General features: G+C 55.0%; 1 protein-coding gene across 1 annotated transcript in view; it reads left to right on the top strand.

Moving 5' to 3' along the window:
• The window catches only part of rrp36 (ribosomal RNA processing 36), a 4314-nt gene extending 4012 nt beyond the window's left edge, over window positions 1-302 (top strand). The window contains exon 7 of the mRNA XM_019889684.1: window positions 56-302. Coding sequence (XP_019745243.1) covers window positions 56-210 — 155 coding nt within the window. The 3' untranslated portion in view covers window positions 211-302. The remainder of the gene's footprint in view (window positions 1-55) is intronic.
• The last annotated feature ends 7 nt before the right edge of the window (window positions 303-309 follow it).

Below are 309 nucleotides of genomic sequence, written 5' to 3' on the forward strand. Positions count from 1 at the left end.
TTTTGGAGGGATCAATTTTTTTGGGTTGTTTTTTTTTTTTTTTTTTTTTTTAAAGCCGAGCAGAAGAAGACGCGCCTGGCGGCGAGCTTCTCGACGCTGAAGACGAGCGGCAAGCTGGAAGCCTTCCTCGGCAAGAAGAGGAAGCGCAACGCCGGCAAGGATCGCAGGAAGTTGCCGTGGCAACAGCGGCGCCAAGACCAGCGCGTTTGAACGTCCCGGAGATCGTTGGGGGGTGGGGGTCGGGGGGGGGATGAGCGAGCTGTATTTTTGTCCTTGAGAATAAACACATTGGAAAGCCCCGCCCCCCTC

This window comes from Hippocampus comes, unplaced genomic scaffold (genome assembly GCF_001891065.2).
Source record: "Hippocampus comes isolate QL1 unplaced genomic scaffold, H_comes_QL1_v1.1 scaffold301, whole genome shotgun sequence".
Taxonomy (NCBI): Eukaryota; Metazoa; Chordata; class Actinopteri; order Syngnathiformes; family Syngnathidae; genus Hippocampus; species Hippocampus comes.